The sequence below is a fragment of the Pelodiscus sinensis genome, chromosome 2, assembly GCF_052426305.1.
Source record: "Pelodiscus sinensis isolate ZL-2025 chromosome 2, ASM5242630v1, whole genome shotgun sequence".
Lineage (NCBI taxonomy): Eukaryota > Metazoa > Chordata > Testudines > Trionychidae > Pelodiscus > Pelodiscus sinensis.
The window spans coordinates 187,814,171-187,840,256 of record NC_143053.1 but is presented as its reverse complement, the minus strand read 5'-3'; the positions used below and the strand labels follow the sequence as shown (position 1 = coordinate 187,840,256).

General features: G+C 39.2%; 1 protein-coding gene across 8 annotated transcripts in view; it reads left to right on the top strand.

Annotated features, from left to right (window-relative positions):
• RBMS3 (RNA binding motif single stranded interacting protein 3) overlaps positions 1–26,086 on the top strand; it is a 989,419-nt gene that overhangs the window by 799,692 nt on the left and 163,641 nt on the right. For all 8 annotated transcript variants that reach the window (XM_075921983.2, XM_075921984.2, XM_075921980.2 and 5 more), the window contains one exon: positions 10,913–10,992. In XM_075921983.2, coding sequence (XP_075778098.1) covers positions 10,913–10,992 — 80 coding nt within the window. The remainder of the gene's footprint in view (positions 1–10,912; positions 10,993–26,086) is intronic.

Genomic DNA, 26,086 nt, shown 5'->3' with positions numbered 1-26,086 from the left:
CTAGAAATAACTGTGTGTTCATCTATCCATTTCTCTTTTCCAGTAACATGAGAGAATTTGTCCAATATAAACTGTCTTAAAATAATGTTATGATGCTGTTCACAGAGGATGACCAAAGTTAAGAACTTCACAATTATGTTTCTCCCATACCTGAGAGCAAAGAGGAACATTAAGAGAGCCACATTTTCCCCCCTTTGGTGACTAGATGCTTGGGATTTGGGGGGTTGGTTTTACTTTTTTGCATGTTTTTAACTATGTTTTAATTGATTTGCATATGATTGGTGTTTTATTAAAATTATTGCCTTCATTACACTTTACATTTAGTCTTTGGAAATCCCTTTTGACTTGATGTCTGAAGTTTACTTCATGGACTAAGAAAAGCATGGAACATGGGCAGCATCATAATAGGTCACATCGGTTCCTGTGTCATTTATACTAAATTACACTGACTTTAGGGGAAATAGGCCTGCTCCTGATTTATTCTGGCACAATGAGATGAGAATCAAGCTCTCGGTTTTCTTTCTCAAATATCGCAGGGTGGGTCTCTTATAGCATCTCACTAGTGTGCTGCACATGTATTTGTGTGTGCTGATGTGTGATAAGTTCAGATTCCAGTCAAATGGTGAAGCCATCGTAGGTCTACCTCTTACCAATAGAGAGGGTGTTTAGCACAAGGGAACACAAGCTAGCTGAGTTAGCCATAGGGAGGAATGGCTTCACAGAATTTGCTTTAAGAAAGCAAATTTATGAACGTATCCAATGAGTATTGTACTCTGATAGGAAGTAATAAAATTACTGAGCATGGAGGAAAGCCTGGAGAATGCTGAGAAGCTGCACAATTTACATGCAATAGATTTCAGTTCCTCATGGGGGCAAACAGGAGCCGAAGGAGTAAAAAAGAATGAAAAGGAGGCAAAATAGTTCCACAGGTACAGCTAATGAAACCATGAAGGGTCCATTGGGTGGGTTTGGAAGGGAACAGGTGACTTGTTTGAGAGCTCAGATTGTCACTTAGTCACTCTCCACCCTTCCCATTGCACGGCCAGGAACACCTTGACATCTTCAGAGTCTCTCCCATACCCTAAGCACGTACCTGTATTGTCTTTGTGCGGGGGGCGGGTGGAGAGGGGAGGAGGATCATGCATCGCATTGTGCATGTGCCCATGCACACAGTCTCTCTCACTCTCTCTTCCCTCCCCCCTGGACTCTAGTCTGACCTTATGAAGTCCTCAGGAGTGGCAGTTCTCACATATGACTGTAGGGGACAAGGAGAGCCTTTTTCCCTTACTTCCATCCCACAGGATTCCTTAATGATGAAAGAGAAAGCATCCTGCCTCTCTTCCCCTCCTCCTGCCCCACACATACACACAGGTATGGGAAGTAGGGAGATACTGACACACCGCTGCTAGCCAGCTCTTAGACTAACAACCCAGATCTATTGTGCATTGTTAGTGTTTGACAGAAGGGTATCATAGACTGTGTAATAGTTTCTCTCATAAAGTAATGTAAACTCCAAGAATGGAGGCTAGTAGAAGGGCTTGGGAGGCGGAGTACTAGAAAATGTGTTGTAATAAATTATCTTGCACAGGACTAGGTCAGCTCTAATTGCTGCTGTTTGATGACTATGCAAAATACACAGCTGTATGCTTAGCCCACTTACTCTCATGCTCCCACTGAACAAAACCCCTATCCTCATCTGAAAGCATAAAAACTAAATGTGGTCTGAGATACATGCCTGGGAACTCTGAGGTCTGGATTGCTAACCCTGGTGCAGAGCCAAATTCCTTTTGTGTCCTTGGGCAAGTCATTTAACCTCTTTCCTGTACTTTCCTTATTTATAGAATAATTTGTTTCCCTACCACATAGTGGTATCACAGGGATTACTTGATTAATGTTTGCAAAACACATTAAGATCACCATATAGTAATTACTCACAGAAGGGAACCATAATTTAAATATACATTAAGGTGACCCTTTAATTCCATAAAATCTCCCAATATTCAATTGGAATTTAAAAATACGGGGTGTAGTTCTCTCACAATTTACACTTATCCCCATTATTAGATATCAAATCTAATGATCAGATATCAAATATTTTGCTATATAATAGCCACTTCATCAGCATGTTGCTCTTTCTAATGTATGTTTACGTGCTTTAACTTTTACTTGACATATTATTAATTGGCAAATGAGTAAGTACAGTGGATTTTGTTTCCAGAAAGGTTTCCTTACATTTATTTGCACTACTATTATGAATGATCCTCATTATTTATAACAACTTATAATGACTACTGCAGAACCACTATGCTCTATAGAGGGAAATAATATATATTTTTAAAATAGAGTAATTTTTTGTTTGCTAGGGAAGAATAAACCTCAAATGGTTGGGTGGTGAGATTCTCTCGGATTAAGTATACAGAATTCTGAGTCTTTATATGAACTTTGTCCAAACATCTTGAGTTTGCATATTTGGGCTGGACATTTGACAAGAGTAGCCTCTTTTTGGTATTTTAAACACTCTCCTGCTGGTCCAGGAATGTAGTAATTATTGCTATCTGTTTAGTATTTGAGCGCCTCAATTTCAGGTCTTGATAAGAATCAAGAGGTACAGAGACAAATGAAAAGTTTTTAAAATAATTACCCAAAACTTTAAGAATTTTAAAAGGATTTGGCCTATGGCTTTTGTGGGGTCTTATTTTCTCCAAACTAGTTCTTATCCAACAATGATATTTACAATATGCACGCTAGTACCTTGAGAATTGTTGAAGGGAATGAACATTACATTGGTCTAGGGCCTGGGACATTGTTCCATTAAACTATGGACTAGTACCAAATGTGCACTATTAAAATAGAGTTTGAAAGTGATATCTTGTGAACTAACTGAATCAGAAACAAATTTCATTTATTAGAAAGTTATTACCCATGTTTCAAAGGTATTTTACATCCCTCTCTTTACATGACAAATTGTAATATTATTTAGGTCTTAATTTTTAACATCTCTCAGATTGTCAGCTTGTTTTCCACTTTATTTCTTATATAACTATGAGGGCATTTCTTGAATGAATGATTCTGACTTCAATCCTGTGTTGAGCTTCATGTGGGTGGGTCTTTTTGCCCACACACACAGCCCCATGTGTAGACTCAGACTCTTGTACAGTATGTTATGTGAGAATCTCAAATGTTATTTCTGCCCATGGTAACTGCTGAGAGGGTATCAAAATTTCAAGGGAATTAAAACAAGCTGGTAAATCAGAATGGTAGGAATCAGGTTTCAATATCTCACCACCTGCCAAAGCTAGTAATGCATTGGGAGGCCAACAAAACTATTTCCAGGAATAGTAAACATTTTTTGCCGCTAGTTATGAATTAATGAATAGATCAAAATGCATCAATGAGCTGTTTCAGTTTATTAAATAAAATATTGCGCATGTTAGGATCATCTCTTAGACATACTCTTTTACTACATTCTTAACCCTTCAAATCCCAGAATAATTTTGCTATACTATCACTGACCATTTAACATATTCATGTTAAAAGAGAGGACATTTGGAGCTAAAATTTCAAACTTAGGGGTCTACAATTCAACTTAAAAACATAAGCACATATAAATTAAAACATGGAATTATGGTCCCAATTAGTATAGTTCCTACGTATGTGTGCAGAATTGGAAATCTGTAATTTCCTTCTGGAGAACCATAAGAGCAACTAATGCAATGTGGGATGAGTAAAGAGTTTACAATATTAAACCAGACATTGGTTTATTTTCTGAATTCCAGAACTTTCTCTGAATTTCTAGATTCTGCAGGATTTGGGGAGGGAGCTGGGGGCGTACTTCACTAAATTAACATGGTCATGTTGTCCTCATAATTCCATTTAAGGCTTAACTCCTTTTTCCAATCACATAGAGTTGTCATAAGAACGCTATACTGGGTCAGAACAAAGGTCCGTCTAGCCCAGTGTTTCTGAAAGTGTTCCGCGGAATCACTCTCAGAAACACATTAACTGGCTGCCCCGGTTTGTTTATTAACCAGCGCCACGGTCACAGATCCTTATAGTTCCTATTGGCTCAGTTTTGTCCTTTGCAGCCAAGGGGAGCCACAGTATCCTGTCTTTTGCCAGTGGCCAATGCTAGGTGCCACAGAGAGAATGAACAGAACAGGTAATCATTAAGGGATCCATCCCTTGTTGCCCATTCCCAGCTTGTCCATTTCCATATGCCTAACCATCTTTGTTGCCCCTTTTTTGGCTTTTTCCAATGCCAAGATACAGGTGACCCCCACACGTATTACCAAATTGGTTCCTGGAGAACTGTCATAAGTCAACCCATCGTAAGTTGAACTCTTCTTTCCCATAGGCGCAATGTAATAAAAGGTGGTTCTGTTCCTGGACACCCATTTCATACCCTAAAAATACCAAAATTGACTACAGAAATGGAGGGAAACTAAACTAAACTAAATAGTTCAAATAATGCACAAAAATAACTAAAAAGTGAAGACCAATGTGATGGAGACATGCGCAGTTCAAGCATTAACTGTAGACTGGTGAGTCTGACTGACTTGTATGTTTCCTGTTTTGGAATGATGCGTGGAGTGTGCGTCATACACGTCATAAATGCAAGCTGCGGATGTAAATTGGGGGGGGGTTAGAAGCTATCTTGCATAAAAAAATGGTTGTAAATGCGGAGGGTCGTAAGTCAGGCAGTCGTAAGTCGGGATTGTCTGTACTTTTTTTTGAGATGAGGTGATCACATCTGCATGAAGTATTCAAAATGTAAGTGTACCATTACAAACTGCTCTCTCACTTGCATTTGTAATTATTTGTTTTGTGTGCATAAATAATTTTTTTTTCAATCTTTGTCTGTCTTGCATATTTTTGTATATCTTGTGTTTTTTATGCATAGGAGTAAATGGTAGGAGAGCTGAAGTAGTCAGTTTTGAAAATGTGCCCTTAATACTCAGTTTAGGAACTCTAGGCTGCCAATGGTTGTCCTTGCACTAACTAACCGTATTCTTAAAGCCAAAGGGTGAATTCTGATATATGGTACTGCAGGTTCTCATACTATGAGGAACTATAGGATCGAGCATTAATTCTAAATATTCCAGGTTTCTATATTAAAGTAAATCAATCCCTAAGAGTAAGGGGTAATTTTTCAGAGGACTCCATTTTTCCATCTTCAACTTTGTCAACAGAAGTGACTTGCAGATGCAAAACTTACGCATAGCAATAAATGTATCAATTGCAAAAACCATTTGCACTCAATTTACAGTCAATTTATGCATCCTTAAAACATTTTTATGTGTAAATTCTTCCTTTGAAAATTCAGAATTCATTTTAGCACTATTCTTATTTAAATAAAAATGTTCAGTGCAGAAAAATGCACTGCAATAGAACACACACACACACACGTATGTTGCCGTTAATATATAAATACATATACCCAAACTATGTTAAGAGAACAATATTATACTTGCAAAATGTAGCACTTAGATGTTAAGAATTGCCAGAATTTCTCCCTTTTGCTTACACATTATGATATAGCTTTCAATTACATGGTGTCACATTTTCTCCACAGGACTGTTGACTCATTCAGTCCTAATGGCTCCCAGTCCCAATTTTCTTTCCCAGGCTCCTCCCTATATAGTCTTTGGCCTGGTTCCTTTACTCAACCAGTCCTTACTTCTACTCAAATATGTCTGATCTCCTTTTACCATCTTTCCCCACCCACTACTTCTCAGACCCTATCTCCTTGGCCAGCCACTCCATCTCCCTGGGTCTCCTCATTTGGTTTCATTCTCTTCACAGTTCCATCAGCACAGTCTCCGCCATCCCCTTTCTCCCATTCCTATTTTCCCTTTTCCCACTCTCCTCATCAGTCTAAGGCCTGGTCTACTGTAGACCAGGTAGGTCAACTCAACTTAAGGTATGCCATCCAGCTACACAATTTGCATAGCTGGATTCAGCTTTCCTTAAGCTGAGCCACTGCAGTGTCTACACTGTGAGAGGCTAATGGGAGCACATACTCCCATCAGCTTCCCTCACTCCTCACAGAATGAAAAATACAGGGCGCCAGTAGGGGCTGCCCTCAGCATTTGAATTGTGGCTCTATACTAGCCCTGCTAAATTGAAGCTAGAAAATCGACCTCCAGGGGGTGGATCTTTTCCATAGTGTAAACATGCCCTAAGATTTCAATCTTCACTCAGTCTATTCCCTTGCGGCTCCCAGATCCAGTTCTTGTCCTTTATGCATTCAAATCACAAAATGTCTTCCGTCCTGGTGCTTCAACATAGCAGGAAGGATGGGAGTATGGGGGGTGGTGTCGTTGAGAGCACAGGAGAAAGCCCTGACTAAGCCTGCTGCCCAAAACTACAATTGCAGGGAAAGTCCTGCTTAGCCCAGGGGTGGGAGATATTTTTTGGTGAGGGGCCACTCCAAGATTTTGGAAAGTGGTCAAGGGCTGCACTTTTCTGTGGAGGGAGTGCAGGGTGTAGGATGGAGGTTAGGCACAGAAGGGCATTCGGGGTAAGGAGCTGGGGTGGCTGAGATTTGAGATCTGAGAGGGAGTTTGGGCAAAGGAGGGGGTTGTGACCTGGGTCAGGGGATTGGAGTGTATGGTTAAGGAGGGGTTATGGATTCAAGAGAGGATTCTGGCCTGGGGGAGGGGCTTTAGGAGGGAGTGCAAAGTCTGGGAGGAAGCTGTGACCTGGGAGAAGGGGAAAAGGGGGTGCAAACTGCAGAGCATGTGGGTGGTGACTTGGGGCAGGAGAATGGGGTTCAGGGTATGGGAGGGTGTTTGGGTGCAGGAGAGGATTCTGGCGTGGAGTGTTAGAGGGGGTACAGGGTCTGGGAGGGTGTTGTGACCTGGGGCAGGGGTGTGCAGAGCGTTTGGATGGTGACCTGGGGGAGGGAGTTGGGGTGCAAGGGTGCTAGAGGCAGGTTCTGACTGGGAGGCGCTTACCTAAGCCAACAGCCCTGCAGCACCCCTAGTCCTAGGTCACAACAGCCCTGCAGCAGCCCTAGTCAGGCTGGCTCCCTGCCTGCTGCAGCCCTGCTTGAAATCACAGGATGCATCCTCCATGTAGCTTGGGAGGGGAAAGAGTTGTGCTACTCTGATCCCCCAGGCCAATCTCTCAGCTCCTGTTGGCTGGTTGTTTCTAGTCGATAAGAGCTGAGAGATTGGCTGGGCTCAGTTCCTGTGGGCCAGTTGTCTCTGGCCAGTCAGTCAAAGCCGAGGATTGGGTTGGGGGTGGGGAGATCACATGAAGCTTCTCCCTCCCTGCAGAGCAGAGAGCACATGGATTGTGCTTTAAACCATGCAGCTGCATGCCTGAGGGTCCTGGCAGGGTGGTCTGTGGGCTGGATCTGGTGGCTTGGTGGGCTGGATCTGGGCCCCGGGCCATATTTTGCCCAGCCCTGGCTTAGCCCCATGCTGCACCATGCTTGATCCAAGCAGAATCTTGGAGAAATTTAGCTGCTGTCTTCTAAGAAGCATATATGTAATGTGATTTCTAAATACTTATAACTTGGCCAGATTTGGGCAGATTTTCACAAGGACAGAGGAAGCACTGTTTGTCAAATGTCAAGCCCTTGCTCCAAGGCATGGGGATGCTACATCTTCCCAATGCAAATAAAGGCAGATTTTTTTTTTAGTGTGGGCAAAAAAAAAAATGCATTTTCCCCTAATCTTGTTCTCAGAAATAGCTAAACTGGTTTGGCTGAAATTTTCCCTTAAAAAAAAAAAAACCTGCCTGCTGCCTGTCATGAAATATTTCAGCCCAAATAGTGACAGTTTGACAAAAGTGTAAGCAATTGAAAATATGATCTCATAACGAAATAGTTATAATATTACCGCCATATCTATTTTCCAGTTTTTTTATAGTCTTAAGTACCTCACACAGAAGAGATGGGAAAAATGTGTTTCCTAAACCGAATATAACATTGATTCTTCACCACATATTACATATGTACATCTGAAAATTATAATTCATGCCTCTGTGCTATAGGTGGGAGACATGACAAAGATGTCTCAAGTGTTACTAGATGGCTAGAGGTCTAATTAACACTTCTGGAGGGAAGGTCTCCCTGCCACACACAGCCATTCTGAACAACTCAAGGGATTCAGGTAGCATGGAGGAATAATGCACACAGTTGTCGTTATTCAGCAGCACATATGAATGGGACATGTAAAGACGTCTTTGTCTATTATGCTGCCTTTTCAGGCCAAGTTGATAATGCTAGTGTCAGTTTCAAGTGAAGCGTGTGCCAGATTACAGATAGCGAGTGCTGGCATTTGAGAGCCGTTAATTGTGAAACTTGAGAAGAAAATGGGTGCATTCTTTCTAAGACAGCTATTCAGGAGATGGCCCTTTTATCCCAGAGCACCATGGGCTTCACTTTTATTCCCTGCCCACATAAAATGCATGGAGTGCACGGAGGCTCTTTCACTTGGCAGCTCCTCTATTGCATTCTTTGCTGGGGCTGCTTTGGCTTGTTAAAACGTGCCCCATGTATTCAAATGAAATTGTCACTGCTGTGTGGTGCAACATAACATGGTTTGACACTAAGCGCCTGCAGCTACAGAAAACAGACTTTTCTTGCATTTATACTTTCAGAGACAAGAGTCTCTAAAGGCTTGCTGCAGACATTCACTTAGTTAAACCTGAATGAAGCGAAAGTGAACAATTTAAGTTGCTGTCTTTGTGCTTCTGGAAAGAGCCCATTCCACATGATAGGGCCTTAAAAACTGAGCTGCAAAAGACCTCAGAAGGGGCAGCTTTAATGGTTTCACCAAAAACAAACTAACAAAATATATTGTATTGCTTGCTTGGATTATTAATCATTTCATTCTCTTGCTCAGTTTCTTTTTCCTAAGTCTTGGCAAACTCATACCCAAGCGCTGGGTTGAGGCTCTAGAGAATATTTACGCTCTGCAGAACGTCATCCTTTCCCCCTTATCTACTCTGTGGTAGGAGTAGTATAGGAAGTCATTTAGAAAAGGACCTTGAGTTTTCAGAATGAAGTAATATTTAAATATGTGTATTGAATATAATCTTTGAAGACAGCTCTCCTGGGGGGAAAAATCCACAATGTAATATCTGTAGTGTCTTTGCTGTTTAGTTATGAGTCATCATCCCTGCTTCCCTCTAGGCGCCCTCCCCACAAGCATTGGGCAACTATTCTCAGGATCAGTTAGCCTGCTGAGTGGTCAGTTTAGGTCCTGTGTAATGGCTTCTTGGTTTAGGATTTCGATCATACCATTATATAATCATTTCAGTCCTATAGAGGCATATTTATTATTATTGCTGTAGAGTCATGGGCATCTTAGAACTATGATTCATAATTATATCAGGTGAATGATCAGTCATTTCACCAGGACAAGGTCACATATAGTAATGTCTGTCTCTGTCCAGGGATTGGACTCATGAAATATACAACTGCAAATAGCTGTTGGTTTTGTTTTATACTCAATTTTGCAATATTACTTTACTCTGTATAATCATCATTGAATCATAGAAACGTTCTTAATGAAAGGTTCTCAAGTCAAGGCCTCCATCCGGAGGCACCACTCCCTGTATACTTAGTTTATCCCTGACAGCAGGTTATCTGTCCTCCTCTTCTTCCAGTGAGGCTGGTTCCATAACTTCCCTTTAAAGTCTATTCCAGTGTTTAAGTGTCTTTATTGTTAGAAAGTTTCTCCCTGTATCTAAACTAAATCTCCCTTATGGCAATTGTTGCTTGTTCTACCTTCAGTAAATATTGACAACAATTGATCACCATTCTTTTTAACAGCCCTTAATATATTGGAAAACTTTTATCAGTTCCAATTTGGTCTTCTTTTCCCATGAATGAACATGTCCAACTTTTTTAACCTTTTCTCATAGGTCAGGTTTTCTAAACCTTGTATGATTTTTGTTGCTTTCATTTGGACTCTCTTCCCTTTGACCACATCCTTCCTAAAGTGAGGTTCCTAAAACTCGACACAGTGTTCCAATTGAGTTCTCAGCAGTGCTGAGGAGAATGGAACAGTTACCTTCTGTGTCTGAGACACAACGTTCCTGTTAGGACACCTCACAATATTACCTTCCCCCCACCCTCCAACTGCCTGCAATTGTTGGCTTAGATTCAATTTGTGAGCCACTATAACCTCAAAATCCTTTTCTGCTATACTGTGGCATAGCCACTTAGTTCTCATTTTGTAATCATGCATTCAATTTTTTAAATTTTTTTCTTGTTGATTTTAGATCACTTCTACAATTTATCCAGATCATTTTGAATTTCAATTCTGTTCCCCGAATTACTTGCAACCCATCCCAGCTTAATGCCATTTGCAGATTTTGTAAGCATGTTCCCCAACCCATTATCCAAGTCACTAATAAAAATATTGAATAGTGCCAGATACATAACAGACCCAGTAGATTCTTCCTCCCCATTTGGCAGCAAACCATTGATAACTATTTTTTACTGTTTTTTATATGGTTTGTACCCACTTTATAATCCTGAATTATTGTAATTTTATTCCCCTTCAGATGTATCTTAGATCTTATATCACTTGCACATCCTTCAGGGCATTTGGAGGTATCAGAAATTTGGAATGAGGTCCTGAGTTTTTGCGAGAAGCGCTTGACATGTCCTTGTTTGGGATGCGCCCTAAAACTCAAAAGCAAACTGTTCACCGCCACGGTTCCCGCTTGAATGCAGCGAGGAAAAGAGCTGCAATGTTTACAAATGGCAAGTTCTCCTTGCTAGCGAACACTATATTGTAATGAACTATTTTGCCTGCATCTCTGCAGAATTCAGCCAAGAGCAGCTTTTGAGATTTCTCTCAACATCTATGTCAGGTGCTTCCTTTGCTGACTGCACATTTTTATAACACTCTAATAATAATTGCTTCCTCTTCCCCATTTTCTTTTCCAGAATGGAGTCTACAGAAAAATGTGAAGTAGTAATTCAACATTTTAATGGCAAATATCTAAAAACTCCACCTGGTGTACCAGGTAAGTGTTCCTATTACTTCTTTACTAAAATAACATACACATTTCTGAGGCATGTTAGCTTATTAAGATGATAGGAATGCAGAGTTGCAATATTATAGGTTTGCTGTTATATCTTCTCATCTAAGCATACACATATTATGAGCAGCGATCACTATTTGTTTTGTTTTTGCTTGTTACCCTCCAGTCCTCACTAATTTGACAATAAGCATTTATGTGTGACAAGAAGAAATTTAAATAACCACTGCAATCATTTTTACTGGATAAATGTTTCATTTCCATTGTATGGATTTTGTTTGAATTTCTTAGTTGGAGCAAAATCCAGATAGCCAAAGAGTAGTGGTGTGGTAACATAGTTTTTTTTTTAAAAAAAAAAAGATCAACAAAGACTGAACTGATATTTCTGTGGTTCCTGAGATTAAAGTGATGGATATTTCTAAACCTCTTAGCATTTTTGATGTTCTCTTCCGGAAGCTGTCCAGTTTGCCCACCTATTTCTTAAGTTGAGCTGCCTGCAGTTGGACACAGCACTGCAGCAGAGGCCTCACCAGAACCAGGTAGAACAAAATAACCACCTTCTTTGTCTTACAAACAACTCTCTGTTAATACATTCCAGAATATCTAAATATCACACTTCCATATCTGACTTGTTCTTGTCCCTAGTTTGTTTCATTTTCCAAGTTTGATGCTTGGGTGAAATCCTAACTTTACAGCAATCAATGGGAAAACCCCCATTGAGTTCAGAGGGGCAGGATTTCAATCTTTGTGAAGAGTCAGTTTCCCCCTTGTTAATTTCTCCTGTTGTTTGCGTGAGTCTTTCTTACCACAAGAGGAGAGACAAAAACCTAGGAATACAACAAATGGGAGAGGATCTCAAGAGTATTTGTAACATCTGTAGCTACTTTAGATTAATTTATTTTAAGTTGCCTATACTTCAGGTCATCACTGTCTTCCTAGTAACTCTCAGGTATCTACATAACATATGATCTTTGTACTTACCTTTTGTGCTTGCAGTGCCTCAATTAAATCTCATCATTTTCTGTTTGATGCAGAACATTTAGCATCATTGTATATTTGCAGTAGCATGTACATGCCACTCATCTGGCTCTGACACTGGCCTTATGTGTATCTCTGGCAGCACATAGGGGAAATAAAGGAGTGATAGTGTTCTCATGAGAATTCCACCACTGCAGAAGCCACTTAAGGCTGGCAGATACATAGCTCTAGATTGCCTTCCTCTTCTCAGATCTCAAGGGTGGGAGAGGGGGAGTGGATGATGGGGGAGCAAGTGACCATGCATCCCTGAAAGCAGGTAGAATCAGGGATGATTTAAGCGTTCTTAAAGCTGCTTTTCCAGCAACGCTTGCTCCTGGATGGTGCTTCCCTGGATATATTTTTTTTCTGGGTTTTCTAGTTCCTGTCCTATTCAAAAAGTTATGAGGTTAGGTACAAAAAAGATACTGACTTCAGATTTGCCTTAGAGGATGAATATTTGCTGTTGATAAATTAAGAATATTAATGATCATGAAGATGATGACAATGAGGAAAAAGAAACTGAGCTGAAGGTAGATAGTAGGTGGTTAACCATTCAGCAGTGGATATTTTAAATAACTACTCATTCATTACTAGCCTGCAAAGGTATAAATTGTTACGGTTTAAATTTGCTTAATTCGCTTAGATGTATTTGCCAAGGAATATAGTCAAATTAGAAATAATATGTGCGTGGGTTATATATGCACATGTGAATATACACAATATATATATGAAAGATGATGACATTAAGCTATGTATTAATTATTTTCATCCTAGCACTGTCAGATACATCATTCATACATTCTTTTCTTCAGAGCCAGAATGACCATATTGCAGACATGGTCAAAATGCATCTGAAAGGCCTAATTAAGCCTACAGTTATACGGTTTAATTGGCAGCCACCCTTATTTCTAGTGAAAAATTAGAGTGAGCAAAAACTGTATGTCTTACTATGGAATGATGCATCGTGGTCAATATGGCCTCTGCTTAGATCAAAATGAGTCACAATATTCTGTAATCTTCAAGGGCTACATTTACATGTCATTTCTTTCTTTCCAAGTGATATCCCATTATAGGCCCTGGTCAGTCAGTTTCCTATTGGGAGAAACCAGTGATATGGAATCTTAGGGTTTTTTTTAATATATATATGTATGTATATATATATGCTAGTCCTTGAACAGAGGTGGTCACAAACAGCATTCAGGCAATCCCTTCCTTCAGAAATCTCAGTCAAACCCTACTGCTCTTATCTCAGGAACAACTCTGTCCCCCAAAGCTGGCTCTTGCAGCAACCATAAAAAAAAGCTCTACCTCTCAAAATCAGCAACAGTGCAGGATTTCTTCAAATACTGAGCAGTGCTAGCATAGTGAGAAAAAGAACTGTGACAGTACCTCCTAGTGTCCGCTGCCACACAAATATTAACAATAAATATGCAAATTTGTTTATGCAAATTAGGCACAGCTGTCAGAATCTTAGATTATTGTCAGTATCATTATCAGTTGTGCAGGTTAGAAATCACTCTCATAGTCACTCCCCTTTAGCCTGAGTGCTTAACAACTCTGTTTCTTAATTCCCAGTTCTGCAAAGAATTACAGAATATGAGTAGCTCCACCATGGTTTCTGGGACTATTCAGATTATGTGAAAGCAAGAAAACTTTGCAGGATCAGTGGAGTTTTCTAATTAGTTTTCTTGTTTTGAGACGTTTACTATCATTAAACTCTTTCTTATACATTTCATGTTTCCTGGAAGACAAACAATGTTCTAATTGAAAGGGAGTTAACTTTATAGTTGCTCTCTATAGTAATTGAATGGTGTGATCATATATATTATGGTAAAATCACCTCTGTGCATGAGCGTGTAGCTTCTAATACAAGCTGTAATATTCCATTGTATGGACTTCTCTCCTTTAGGTATGTACAGAGCCCTTACTTTTGGCATTTCTTTCTACAGTATCTGCATGCAGTGGGTTGCAATACAAACCTATCTAATATCATAGCTACACCCGATGGAAGCATTGTGAATAGCAAGGACTCTGTTAGTGCAGACTGAGTCCTTATAACCCCAGATATTCCATAGGCAAGTTTTAGTGTAAGTCAAGACCTGCTCACATATAGGGAAAATAGATGTAAACACAACAACATTCTTAAATAATGTAAAACTATGCCTGTATTTCATGCATTAGTAACTCAGTTTGATAGAACATTTAAATTAATGTTACTGGTAGGTTTCCACATTGAAACAATGGTACATTTTGCATATTGAGCCTAAAAGAGCTATGTAATAGAGGATGAAACATAGAGACAAAGATATTTTGTCTTGATTTTGAGTAGTTATTAATTTAGATGTCAAAGAGGAAAAAAATGAGGTATGTAAAGGAATAAAAGTGGAACAGACAACAAAACAGGAATCTTGATGAGACAGCTTATTTACCTGTATTTCAAGCTGATACTGTGGAATTGGATTTTAATTATTATGGCGTGTTTTGATCATTCAGCTATGATATATGGATCAAATCTTATTTTCCAAAAGAGAATCCCCATTTCAGATAGAAGCTTGATGTACTTTTCCCAAGTTTATCCTTATCAGGAGTCATTTGGTTGAAGGGATCAGATAGGAAATGACTTCTCTGATGTTCTCATAATTCTCATCTGAGTACCATACAGTACCAGGTAAATAATATTACAGCTTATGAAAGAGCCAATTGGAATCATGAATAATTTGACTAATTTCACTATGCATGAGAACTCCTAGAAGAACTCAGTCTATCTTGATAATATGGAGGTTTTGCATCTGCAAACCCAGTTGATTTGGAATTCTCACATTTACATTGGCTCACCTGAATTGAACATTCTGGCATAATTATCAAAGCAAGGTGCTCCCTTGAACCATATTTAAAAGTCAGTTCTCCTGTATTCATTATTATACTTCTCAAGATCTCATAGGACAAATATAATCTTTTGAATTAGAAAGATATTTTTTCTTTTCTTACCAGTATATTAGTTTGCTTTTTGCCTACTGCTAAAAAAGGTTAGGTCCAAGTTATTTTGTAGTCACATAGTTTCTCATCACAGCTTCTAGTCAGTTTATATGTCTCTTTTATAAACCTGTATTTAAGTCTCTCAGCAAAAGATAGAAGCATCTTGCTTTATCCTCCCCCAAGCAATTGCTTATCTTCCTGCATGGGAACGCAAGGAGAATCAAATCTCCTAGTGTACTTGGAAAATCACAATCAGAGTTTGAAAATTATCCTTCCAACAACATAATTGTTGTCATATAAGGAAAATCATCACTATTTAATGTGGTGACCTCTTTATGAAATTCAGTAAAAAAAATAAGGAGCCTGATGACATTAGCAGAGGTTTGCCTCCATGTTTTTTATTAAATGCAACTACTCAAACAATCATCTGATTACGAGAGAAAAATTAGCCAATCTGGTTAGGGTTACATGCAGTTGATTAAAATTTTTCAGTTGGATTCCTAGCAACTTCATAGAGATGGCAGAGAACTGAGCAAATCTCATGTTTTAGACCACATCTTCTCTCCTCCAAATTCCCTTTTACTTCATCTTCTAGTTACCCACAAGCTTTTAATAAATATATAATGTATTGTTAATCCTTATTAAGACCCTTGCAGAAATGTGCCTGATTTGTTCACTTTTGAAGACAGTGCCTCCCTCAAGAGGAAAGATCCCTTAGCATATGAGCTCCCTTTCTTTACAAAAAGGAAAAATAGTTTCATTTATAGGTAAATCAGGAAGTCCTAGGAGATCCAACTTCTGTAAGGAATGAGACAGTTCAACAAAATTAAGAATAGACCACAGTCAGGTTATGTCTACACTGCAACTCTATTTCAAAATAACTAGCGCTATTACAAAATAACTTAGTCCGTGTCTACACAGCAGGCAGTAATTTCAAAATAGTGTCAATCTGGAGGACTTCTTACTCTGACCCCTGTAGCCCTCATTGTAGGAGGAGTAAGGGAAGTAGGATGAAGAGTGCTCTATTTTTAAATAAGTGCTGTGTGGACCCTCCCTATTTCGACATAAGCTATTTCAAAATCAGATACGCAATTGACGTAACTCAATTTGCGTAGCTTATTTCGAGTTAAGCCCTGCAGTGTAGACGTACCCTCAATGATTTAATTGTTTCGATCACCAGTACAAGAGGAAGGTATAAAATACCATGTCCCCCCACAAAGAACAAGCAGACAGACATGCATACACATGTCTTATATGTATTCAAGGCTAAAATATTGTTTGTGGCTTGATTTTCTAACTTCAGTCAGACCACACCAGGAAAGTACCCAGTGCTTTATATCCATCGAATTGTTGTCTACCCTACAGACTTGGATAATGGGTAATCGGAATTCATTTAGAGCTCCATCGATATATAATGCTGCAGCAGTGCAAAGCAACCAGAAGAGAGGCCAATGACTGACTCTGTAGTTTAGTTTACAATCAGTTTGTAAAAATGTGTTGTGTAATCTGAGTTTTGTGAATGGGATCTTAGATTGTACGTGGCAGGGAACATCTTTTAGTTCTGTGTTTGTACAGTGCCTAGCACAATGGGATTCTATCCATGACTAGGCCTCAGAGGTGCTACAATGATAAAAAAAAATAATTCCATTATTATTATTGTGGATTTTTTAAACAAAGGTGTTACATATTACACTTTGCTATTCTGTATTCCAAAGACAAATTAATTCCGTCATTTGTCTCCTGTTTTCCTTTAACATGTATGATGGTAATATGATCTGAATTTGTTACTTCATCTACCGTCCAAGCATTTGCTTTTTTGCAAACATCTCCATTTTTATCCGCGGAGTACAGTGCATAAAACTTCCCCTACTCTATCAGCAAATATGATCCCTGTAAAGACAGTTGCAAAATGACTGTTTAACAAATTTTCCATTTCCTTATCCACTCTCTGCAATTCCTTACTGTCATTTTTATCTTTTATGTATATATATATATATATATATATATATATATATATATATATATATATATATATATATATATATATATATGCAGAACTCTTTGTTGTTAGCAGAAATTTCTTTTTCATCTTGAGCCTTCAACATCCTTTTAACGGTCTGCAGTTTGCAATATTTTTATAGATCTCACAATCTTTATCTTTGTCAGATGGTTTATAATTTTTAATACTTTCTAACATATCTTTTATAGTAAACATTGCATACTTACATAACTAATCAGAGCCTCAGTTGCTTTTTTCTCCCTTGATTTAAATTGGTTGACTATCATTTGTAGTATCTCCAATTTGTTCTTACTTTTCAGCAATAGATTTCTATCAGGTGGTGATTGTGATTTTAATCAAAATTACACAGGCCCAAAAAATTGCTCTCAAAGGAAATTATTTTTAAAAAATTGTGGTGTTTTATAACTTTAAGTATTTCAAATCTAACTGCATTTTTTATCAATGAATGAGACAGGATTCTCAACTCCATTTTTCATTTGTGATTCAGTGTTACAGTGATGCCCACATATCATCTAGAGGCCATACTTTACAGATACTGATATAGATAACCTTTTGTTTTCAGGGCTGGTATTGGAAACTCTCTAGATCCCCTACATAGATTTACACATTTTTGTTCATTTCTAACTGTCTTTTTTTGTGGGAATGTATGTATTTTAGGTCAATAGATATTTTCTTATTGCGGGGGAGACTTTTTCTGTTACTAAGTGACTTTTGCTCACTCAAGACTTGATCATGCAGTTATTCAGTTCATTGTGAAAACACTCAATGTTTTGAATGGTGCAGGATCAAGTCTCGCTTATTAAACAACTCAACCTAGCCCTCAGCTTGCTATTTTTACAAACATAAAGGCTGTGTCTAGACTGGCCAGTTTTTCCAGAAAATCAGCCGCTTTTCCGGAAAAACTTGCCAACTGTCTACACTGGCTGCTTGAATTTCTGCAAAAGCATTGACTTCCTACTGTAAGAAATCAGTGCTTTTTGTGGAAATACTATGCTGCTCCCGTTTGGGCAAAAGTCCCTTTTACGCAAAACTTTTGCACAAAAGGGCCAGTGTAGACAGCTGAGATTTGTTTTGCATAAAAAAGCCTCAATTACGAAAATGGCGATCGGGGCTTTTTTGCGCAAAAGCGTGTCTAGATTGGCCACAGATGCTTTTCCGCAAAAAGTGCTTTTGCAGAAAAGCGTCCATGCCAATCTAGATGCTCTTTTCCGAAAATGCTTTTAATGGAAAACTTTTCCATTAAAAGCATTTCCGGAAAATCGTTCCAGTCTAGACGTAGCCAAAGTGTACATATTTATAGCTCAGATATTGGAATGCTCAGGCATGCAGGTTGTGTGATCAAATACTATAAGAGGCAAAGATGAACAGAGCACTCCTAAGAATATGTTCTTTTGCCTTAAATGTAATTGGTAGTTGCTGTAGTTAATGATGGGTAAATCTCAGAAGTGTGATGTAGTGTATGTTTTTGACCTATTTTATACATAGATTTCCTCATATTAAACCTCTTAAGATGGAAATCAGGCTGGACATTTCAGACACACACAAACCTCATCACAAACAGACAAACCAAAAAGGACTACCTATCTGGGAATCTGAGGTTTTCTGTAATTTTGATCACTGTGCATGAGCCAGTAAGGGGGACAGCTTGAATTTCAGTTGCCTCATTTAGTGTAAGGCCCAGTGGTTCTTGAATCTAGGTGTGCAGCATTGCTAAGAAGTGAATATCTCTGGCAGCCTTTCCTCTCTGTTTCTTGCTGTCCAGAGCTTTTCATTGCCACACATAGGGTATGTCTACACTAGCTCGATAATTCAAGCTAGGTAGGCAAATGAGGCAACCGGAGTTGCAAATGAAGCCCGGAATTTAAATATCCCGGGCTTTATTTGCATGTTCCGGTCGCCATTTTGAAATTTCACTAGCCCGAACTCACTGCTGCGTGGCTACATGCGGCAGTGAAATGTTAATTCGAACTAAGTCCTTAGTTTGAGTTAACTGTTACACCTCTCATTCCACGAGGTGTAACAGTTAACTCAAACTAAGGACTTAGTTCGAATTAACGTTTCACTGCCGCATGTAGCCGCGCAGCAGTGAGTTCGGGCTAGTGAAATTTCAAAATGGCGACCGGAACATGCAAATAAAGCCCGGGATATTTAAATCCCGGGCTTCATTTGCAACTCCGGTCGCCTTATTTGCCTACCTAGCTCGAATTAACGAGCTAGTGTAGACATACCCTCAGTTACACAGTGCAGTGGCAGCTCTGGACACAGCATACTTCTTGCTTTGTGTGAACCTACTTGTGTGGTGCCTATAGTCCACATGCCACCGTATGTGTAGATAAAGCATAAGTTACAACAGCTTCCTTCATCTACCCTATAGGTGACAGCAGAGCCCAGAATCCATCTAGCACTGCAGCTCTGCTTCGGCATGTCCCTCCTGCCCCTTGCTCAATCTTGTGTTGGGGCTTGGAAAGGGACTTTCTGGGGACAGTCCTTTTGGATGATTTCCACAGTTTCTGTGTCAGAGAAATCCTCTCCTGCTGGGGTACGTCTAGACTGTGGGGGGGCGGCTTCGGGATACCAGAGGTATCCTAAAAAACTCCACCGTATCCGGGGAACACGTTTGCTCTTCCACTTTTTTTTGTAGAAGAGCAAATGCGCTCTTTCGGAAGCCCCCATATTCCTTGTTCCACGGGGAAGAAGGGATCTTCCGAAAGAGGGTTTTTCCCCCCAAATTTGGCCCAATGTAGAAGGGCCAAATTTTGGAAAAGCCTCTTCCCCCCCAAAAAAGCAGAAAAAGGTGTAGTCTAGACATACTCCTAGCTGCCAGTCAGCCTTTCTGAGCCCCTTTATGCTGTTTTGGCTCTTTTTACATTGCAAAAAAGGGGCCTGGAATTGGGATGAGGTTCTCATACATCGTTTCTCACTTACGCAAAGTAAGATGTGCTATGGTACTTTTCTTGTTATCACATGCTTTACATAATAGTAGCCTGCTGCATAATTCCAGCTCTCTGGGCGGCACTGCATCACAGAGAAAAAAAATGCATACTGAAATTATGCAGCATAAGAATGGGAAAGAACCTGCAATCAAACATATTTTAACACAACAGCAATGGTCAGCACTTCCCATCAAGTGTATCAGTCCCCATTCCTGAGCACTCTTGGTCAGGGGCACTGGAACCATTTGCACAGTGAGGTGCTATGAGCCACTGAACCAAACTGTAAACCCTGCACATGATGGAAACCACTTCAAGCCAGGGGCTGCAGTAGCACCCACCACACTCTTGGTTACAGCACCTGTGCTTCTGGTATGTCTTTTTTGTTTGTTTGTTTGTTTGCTTTATAGGCTGCACATCATAAGACCATTGAAAGGTCATTCCTAGAATCAGTCACTGAATGTGAAGGTTGACACAGCCTATATATTTATACCGTAGCCACTGTGTCTGTGGTGTTTTTAGGGTTTACTCTAGAAGCATGCAGTACCCCTGAATGAGTCCACAAAGGTGAGAGCAAAGTCCCATAAAGCCAAATTCTTCATTTATCCTTACTGCTACAGCTTATAAAGACAGTGCTCTATATTAATTTGTCCACACAGTATCTGTTTGTAATTGCCAAATAGATGTTACTCCTCAAATAAAAAAAATTTCAGCAAAGCATGATGCAATGAACATAATTTGAATGTCTAACAGTGTCCTTTCATTGGCATTGTAGGGCAAATAGTTTTCTAAGGCCCACTTCTGCCAACCATGCAAGAAGAAATTTAATGAAAATCGCACATTTGAAGAAAAATGAAAAACAGTTCATAAAATGTTTTTCTTCTAGTAATATTAACACTTAACTCAGAAAGTCAACTTACTGATTGCAGTGTGAGTAAGGTCACGGAATCAGGTCCTACATTTTACTCTACAGTCTATTTTTTTTTTAAGTTAAAATCCATAGTCAACCTCTGGAACACCTTGGCAGAGGAAGTGATGAAGGTTAAGACTTTAACAGGATTTAAAAAAGAGCTAGATAGATTCATGGAGGTTAGGTCCATCCATGTCTATTAGGGTAGGAATGATGTCCCTAGCCTCTGTTTCTCTCGAAGTTGGAGACAAGGGAGGGTTTACTTGAGGATTACCTGTTGGGTTCCCTCCCTCTGGGCATCTGGTATTGGCCACTGTCGGCAGGTAGAATACTGGGCTGGATGGACCATTGGTCTTGACCCAGTATGGCCGTTCTTATGTGAGGACCACAATTTCTGGATAAAGGCCTAGGTGTGTTAGAATAAAATAATTGTTGTGAGTTCCAAAAAAAATACAAACAGCATATGTTTAAAAGGAGAGTATGTGGAGCCCATTGGCCTAATGATAATGCTCTGTATTTCCAAGCTGGGATCCTATGTCTGAATCTCCATCTCAAGGCTTTTAGTAAATAAATGTGATCAACCCTGCTCCATTTAAAGGTGACTCCTGCAGAAAATGAAGTAGCAAATGTTGAGACAAAGCTAAAGCAGTGGATTCCCCAGCATTATAGGGATTTGAAGGTAGCCCACATAAGGCAGTACTATGGTTTTGGGGAAGACCATCCTTCACTAATATGGGATTTGTGTAACTAGCCTTCTTCATCTCTAATTGATCACTTGGCCGTCAGAAGGATGGAAGCTTCTATATAAGACAAGGGAACATGGGGTGGGTTTTCTAGGCTCTAATAGGATATGGAGGATTCTTCTTTATTTTGCAACGCATTACAGTTCCCTGTGTGCATTCTAGGGTGTTTTCACACCTTCACTGATTCATCAGATATTGTCCAAAGTTTGGAGGCAAACAGAAAACAAAAACAGTTCATAAAAGCTAAAATAAAAGTTGAACCTATGCTGTGGCAGAGGCTGTGGCCTATTTGATGATTGTCATTCACTCTGGAGACTTCATTGTGGTTAGACAGAGATACTAGACAAGAAAGTTCTGTGGTTTGATCCTATGTTGCTAATCCCCATGTTTTTAAAAGTCTAATGAAACCTTCCTCATGGTATTGCCTTCTTATCAATACTGTAATTGCTGTTGTTTTGTTCCTCTTTTGAATTATCTTTGACTTTGTCAGTGTTTCCGCCTCTTTTGTTTAATGTGAAAAAATCATTAAATATCTTAATGCAGTTTTTTGTGAGAAGTGATGATAATGCTGATGTTCTTGCCACTTTGCAATTTAGATAATTGTGCTTTGTTTTCATAAAATCCCCCTTTAGTTTCAGTTAGTTACAAGCTGCTTGTTCTTTCTATGCCCATGAGGGATGGTGCTATGTGCTTGGCGTTTCACCTGAATCATGGCTAGGCAAAGTGAAGGCGTGGATGAGTACACAGTAATGGTGTAAAAGCAGTGGAAAAGCTAGGTGTCAAAAGTTATAAACTTAAATAAAGTTGGCCTGAATTTCTTGAGGAGACTAAACCATGAGCCATCAGTTTGGTATCCGATCATCATGGAAGATGCTTAATTATAGAACTAGCTTTTAGATAGGAATTTGTAATTGGATTTCATATTGCTCCCAAGTTGTTTTTTATTATTTTATGATTAAAATGGCTGGTGTTTTTAAGGAGTTAGGTACCCAAATCCTATTGACTGTCAGTGGCAATTAAGCTCCAAGAGCCCTCAGGTTCAATGGAAGATTTCACCCAATATTGTTATGTTATGTACTTAGGAAAAGTGTCCAACTGTCAATTCTTAAAGCTAAAAATCCTCTTTTTATCCACTAATAAAATAATAGTAGAGCATTTCAGGCATTCACACTCCACCCCTGCAATGTGCCTTGTCCATGTACTGTATGAGTGGGACCAAGTTTGGGACATAGAGAACTTCAGTCCTTGTTCTTGAGTTGAGGCTTCCACAAAGGTGCTAATTATATTGATTCGGATCATTTCTGTTAAACTGACTTTGCTAGGAACTGGAGTCAGACCACCAACATATTTAAACAGACCCCCAAACAGCAACATGTTAATGGCTTTCACTCACTTCTGACTTAACCCACGATTTGAATGTGTGACTGGCTTGATGTCTCATTACCAGTCATCTGAAGCATCAGGTCCTACAACTAGCAGCCAACTTGAAAAACCTGTACACGTGATTGTTACAATCAAGGTGGGCACTCTAATAACAAATTCAACATTTTTCCTATTAATGTCCACATTTCTGAATTTCTGCAAGACAGGATGACAATAGGGGGATAGTCTTGCATTAACTGCTAAACTGGAGAAGGGAGTTATCAGATTAGCTGCTGTTATACCTCCTCAAGGAAAAAATAAAACCACAGTAGTCAAGTTGATTATGAATCCAAGGCCTACAACAGAGCCCTGAGGGGACTCTGCAGCAAACCTCAACAAACATGGATGAGATAATCAAATTGAGTTTAGACCTCCACTCTCTTACCGCAATGAAGTCTTCAGAGAGAATGCACAATCATTTAATAGGACACAGTCTTTGCTATGAATGACAGAGGTTCGACTTTTGTTTCAGATCTTCTGTCGTTACTTTTCAAATGTCTAGCCTACAAGTCTCTGGATCATCCCTCTACATGAATACATTTAACCACTTGAATATACCTCAAGGGACAGCTGGCTGTACTGCACTTGCCCCTGGGGTTGCACACTTTTAAGAGTTACTTGATTAGTAATATAGTGGTCTGTCACCCTCTATAATTCCTGGTAGTCTTAGTGCTACATGTTTCCCTGCAGCTAGCCCTGCCTTGCTGTCATTATGTCTTTTACATCAGCCCGGCTGAGCGGCACAGAAGTCAGCCGAGCGCCAGGGCGGGAGGCAACAACGCCGCCCAGAGGGAACAGCCAGTGTTTCAGCATTACGGAGTCACAGACATTGGGCTACTATATATATGATACCCTCGTCTCTCTCACCAACAGAAGCTGGTCCAATAAAAGATGTTACTTCACTCACTCAATGCATCTTATCATTTATCACCCCTTTCTGAGGCAAGCATTTTACTCACTGATAGCATGACACCAATTCTACCACCTTGAATATGTATCGTCCAGATTGAGCAAAAGTTGAAGTGAAACAGCATCCTCTTCAAGATACTTGTTTCCAGCAGGGATTCGGATTTACTTAATGTCTAATGCTGTGACTGTTTAGTCAAGAGAAACTGGGAGGCTTTGTTCCCATTTCATGCTTATGGTGTTAAATCCAGGGGATGACTACTTATCGTTTTATTTTATTTTAATTTTATTTTATTTTATTTTATTTTATTTTATCGGTTTGGATTGTTGGAGTTCTGATAACTTAATGTTGATTGATTTTATTTTTTATTATTTATTTCTGTGCATTTAGATACAGGAGTGGAGAACTGGGAATACCTTGGTTCTATTCCCAGCTGTCAAAACCACACTTACTGGCAAGCAGCTTTTTCATCTAGGTTGACTTTCATGAGCTAATAAAATATGCATCTTATTTTGAAATATTAATGTTTTAAGTTTCAAATCAGAAAAGCATTTTTTCACATACTCCCATCCCACGGATTTCAAATTTACAAATGTGCCCAATTCCTTTCCTGAACCCAGAAACTGGCCTCATATTGAAAGAGTGAAAGTATAAGTTCAAGCAGAAATTTAGTTTCAAACTTCCCACAAAGCTCAGAGGGTTTGGAAACTATGTTTTGATTAATCCTTCTCCTCTGACTGAAATAGATGAAAATGACTTTATCCAGCCAAATCAAAATTATTTCATCAGAATTGTTTTGCATGAAGTAAAATCTCCTTTCAGTCTACTTGTCATATATTTTTGACCCAAACTCCTGCCAGAACCTTATGAAAAGTTCTTAAAAATACATCTTTAATTTTTGGTTGTTTTGATTTGTTATTATTTATTTGCATTGTTATAGTACATATCACCATACAATCAGCTTTTTATAAACAATAATAAAATCCTTAAATACCTCTCTCACATAAGTAAGTATTGTTATGCTCTTTTTATAGACGAGACTGCCAAAGCATAAACAGATTAGATGATTTTCCCATGGTCACATAGGAAACTTGTTGCAGAGCTGGGAATAGAACCCTGATCTGCAGATTTCCAGTTCTGTGTCTTAATTCCATCAGCCCCTGTGAAAATCAGACCCTGTTTTAAAAATAAAACTTACAAGTGTATTTTTTTTGTTGTACATACTGTTTTAACCTTTAGTTCCTTGCTGTCTGCATCTTCATCGTTTTTAATTTCCCTCACATGCTTTTTGTTCAGATTGCCTGACAAAATACATATTTTCACCCTTGGAAATAGAACCTCAGTTTGATTTCATTCAGGACAGAGACATTTATGTCAACATTTGCTTTCACAAATTCTTTTCTATGAGCTTGTGTAACTGAGTTCAGATTTGGGAACAGGATTTTTCTATTTCTTTCAAAAAGAATTTTCTTTTGCTCTTGTGCCATTTTAACAGCCTGTAAGATCTGCCAGAACCTCAATAGCAGCTCTCCTGCTATTTCCTAGAACTTTGTTTTCTCTTGTAAGAGCTCTAGGACAGCTTTCAGTGTAAAAAGATGCCTTCTCTTCTCTGTTAATTTCCAAAGTTCACCAATGTCTTGGACACAAATTCAAATCTCATAGCATTTGTCTGTAGTTGGGAAGCCAAAACCACAAATATTCTTTGTGATGTTTATTTCTTTTTCCTTTCATTCTTCTTTCTGTAGATTTAAAACCCTTCACTGCCTTAATGTCCATATAAAACGTTAAACCTCAATCCAGTAAAGCAGCTGCCTTGGAGGGAATGTGTCTACTCACATACTTTAAGTAGCAGTGGTTCTGCACACATGCTTAAGGGCTTTTGTTGGGTCTAGGCATTAATTTCCTGGTTAGAGTCATTCCCTGCTTTTCTTGATACAGTAAAACTCCAATAGTCCGGCATCCAATTGTACGGCACTCCCGATAGTCTGGCATCAAAATGGCAAGAGCCTACTGAGTGAGCTTCGGCAAAAAACAAGTCACAAGGCAGCAGCGGCAGCAGCTGAACCGAGCGAAACCGTATGGGGCTGAGTCAATCTGCCACTGGCATTGTGTGACACGGAACAGTGCTTGTGCTACAATAAAAAGGGTTAAAAA